At 35.7% G+C, this 1,768-nt stretch overlaps 1 protein-coding gene across 1 annotated transcript; it reads left to right on the top strand.

Moving 5' to 3' along the window:
• Positions 1 to 641: 641 nt before the first annotated feature.
• On the top strand, positions 642 to 1,768 carry LOC109003113 (calmodulin-like protein 3). Its single transcript, XM_018981106.2, has one exon. The coding sequence runs from the start codon at positions 810 to 812 to the stop codon at positions 1,506 to 1,508; it is 699 nt and encodes a 232-aa protein (XP_018836651.1). The 5' UTR covers positions 642 to 809; the 3' UTR covers positions 1,509 to 1,768.

The raw sequence follows: 1,768 nt of genomic DNA, 5'->3' as shown, positions 1-1,768 counted from the left end.
CTAGCAATTTAGTCATCAATATTTATTACCTTCATAAAAGTATGACACTCTTTTCCTCTTTTACTTTCTGGCCTTTTAAAATTAATTCTAATAGGTTGTAACAGTTATAAGTTTATAGAATTACACAATTATTAAAGTTGCAGATATAAAGAGATTTCATAAAAATAAATTTACAGATTGACGTACGGCTATTTCTAGTACTCATATCAAGAATAAATTGTAAACAAGCTAGGTACAGAACTATATACAGATTAAATAGAGATTCTTTTTAATTTAATTCCTAACTAAATCAGATGATTAATTTTAAAAAGAGATACGCATAGATTAGTCATAAAAAAAAAAAAGGAGTTTAAAGCTTGTTAGTTTATTATTGTGATTTTCTAATTAGCAATCTAAATTAACAAACCATAATTACAAATTTAATTTAATTTTGGGCTTTTTTTTTTTTTTTCAATATTTACATTAATGATTAGAGTGGAGTACTTTACCCCAGCTAGTGATCATCAAGAGTTGACACAGGTGCATGTATTGCCTCGTCTGTTTGATGCAAAAGCATTGCCACTAAAGTGTCACTCAAAACATTTTCGTTGACTATAAATACAGTTATTTTAGTTCACGCGGTTGTATGCAAAAAAGTTATCACCAAAAACCGCGTATCCACTTCAATGCTCGAGCTAGCTTTACAAGTTTTTCAACACACCCGAAGTCTCAGAAACAGACAAAACTACTTCTCCAATCCTTTGCTGCTCTTCCTCTTCTTCTTCTACTTCCTTATCCTTTTATTTTTCTTGTTGTATTAGGCAACAGAAATGGCGATAATTACCGTACTGTTATTAGCAGTTCTGTTTATTGCTGGTCTCGTTAATATACTCTTTCGTTTTCCCACCAAGAAATTCTATGCATCGCTGAAATATGTTCCAGCAAACAAATCTTCATCTAATATTTCCACCACTTCCCCACCAACCTCCCACAAAGAGAGGAGTCCCCACAATAAGGCTGAGCTCAAGAAGATCTTCGCCACCTTCGACAAGAACGGTGATGGGTTCATAACAAAGCAGGAGATGAGGGAGTCGCTGAAGAACATCAAAATGGTCGTGACAGATAAAGAGGTTGAAGAAATGGTCGTGAAAGTGGATGCTAATGGAGATGGGTTGATTGAATTTGATGAGTTCTGCGTGCTGTGTGAGTCCATGGTTAGTGAAGAGAGAGCAGCTGGGAATTATGATGAGGGAGATGGGGCAAAAGGTGTTGAAAGTAGTGAAGGTACTGGAGATGAGGAGGACGATTTAAAGGAGGCTTTTGATGTGTTCGATAAAGACAGAGATGGCTTGATTACGGTAGAGGAGCTGGGTTTGGTGCTGTGTTCTTTGGGGTTAAAAGAAGGGAAGAAGAAGGAGGATTGCAAGGAGATGATTAGAAACGTTGATATGGATGGGGATGGTATGGTTAATTTTGATGAGTTTAAGAAGATGATGAAAGGTGGAGGCAGGCTTCTCTTAGCCTCCTAAGTAGTTCGAACTGAAAACAAGGTGACAATTTCATTTTCCAATCAATTGCTTGAGAAGATGTTCGTTTGATCAGCTGCCTCACATGATGGAGAAGAAAGTCTTCTATGACTATGTAGAGACCTTCAAGTATGTAATTTCCCAATACTTTGACCAAAAACAGTATGTAATATTAGTATTTCTTTTCTCCTTTTTCCGTTTCAAAGATCTAGCTAAATCTATAAAACAGGGTCAAATCTATCAGCCTCGATGATAATATCATA

Source organism: Juglans regia, chromosome 10 (assembly GCF_001411555.2).
Source record: "Juglans regia cultivar Chandler chromosome 10, Walnut 2.0, whole genome shotgun sequence".
NCBI lineage: Eukaryota > Viridiplantae > Streptophyta > Magnoliopsida > Fagales > Juglandaceae > Juglans > Juglans regia.
This window is presented reverse-complemented; position numbering and strand designations above follow the sequence as displayed.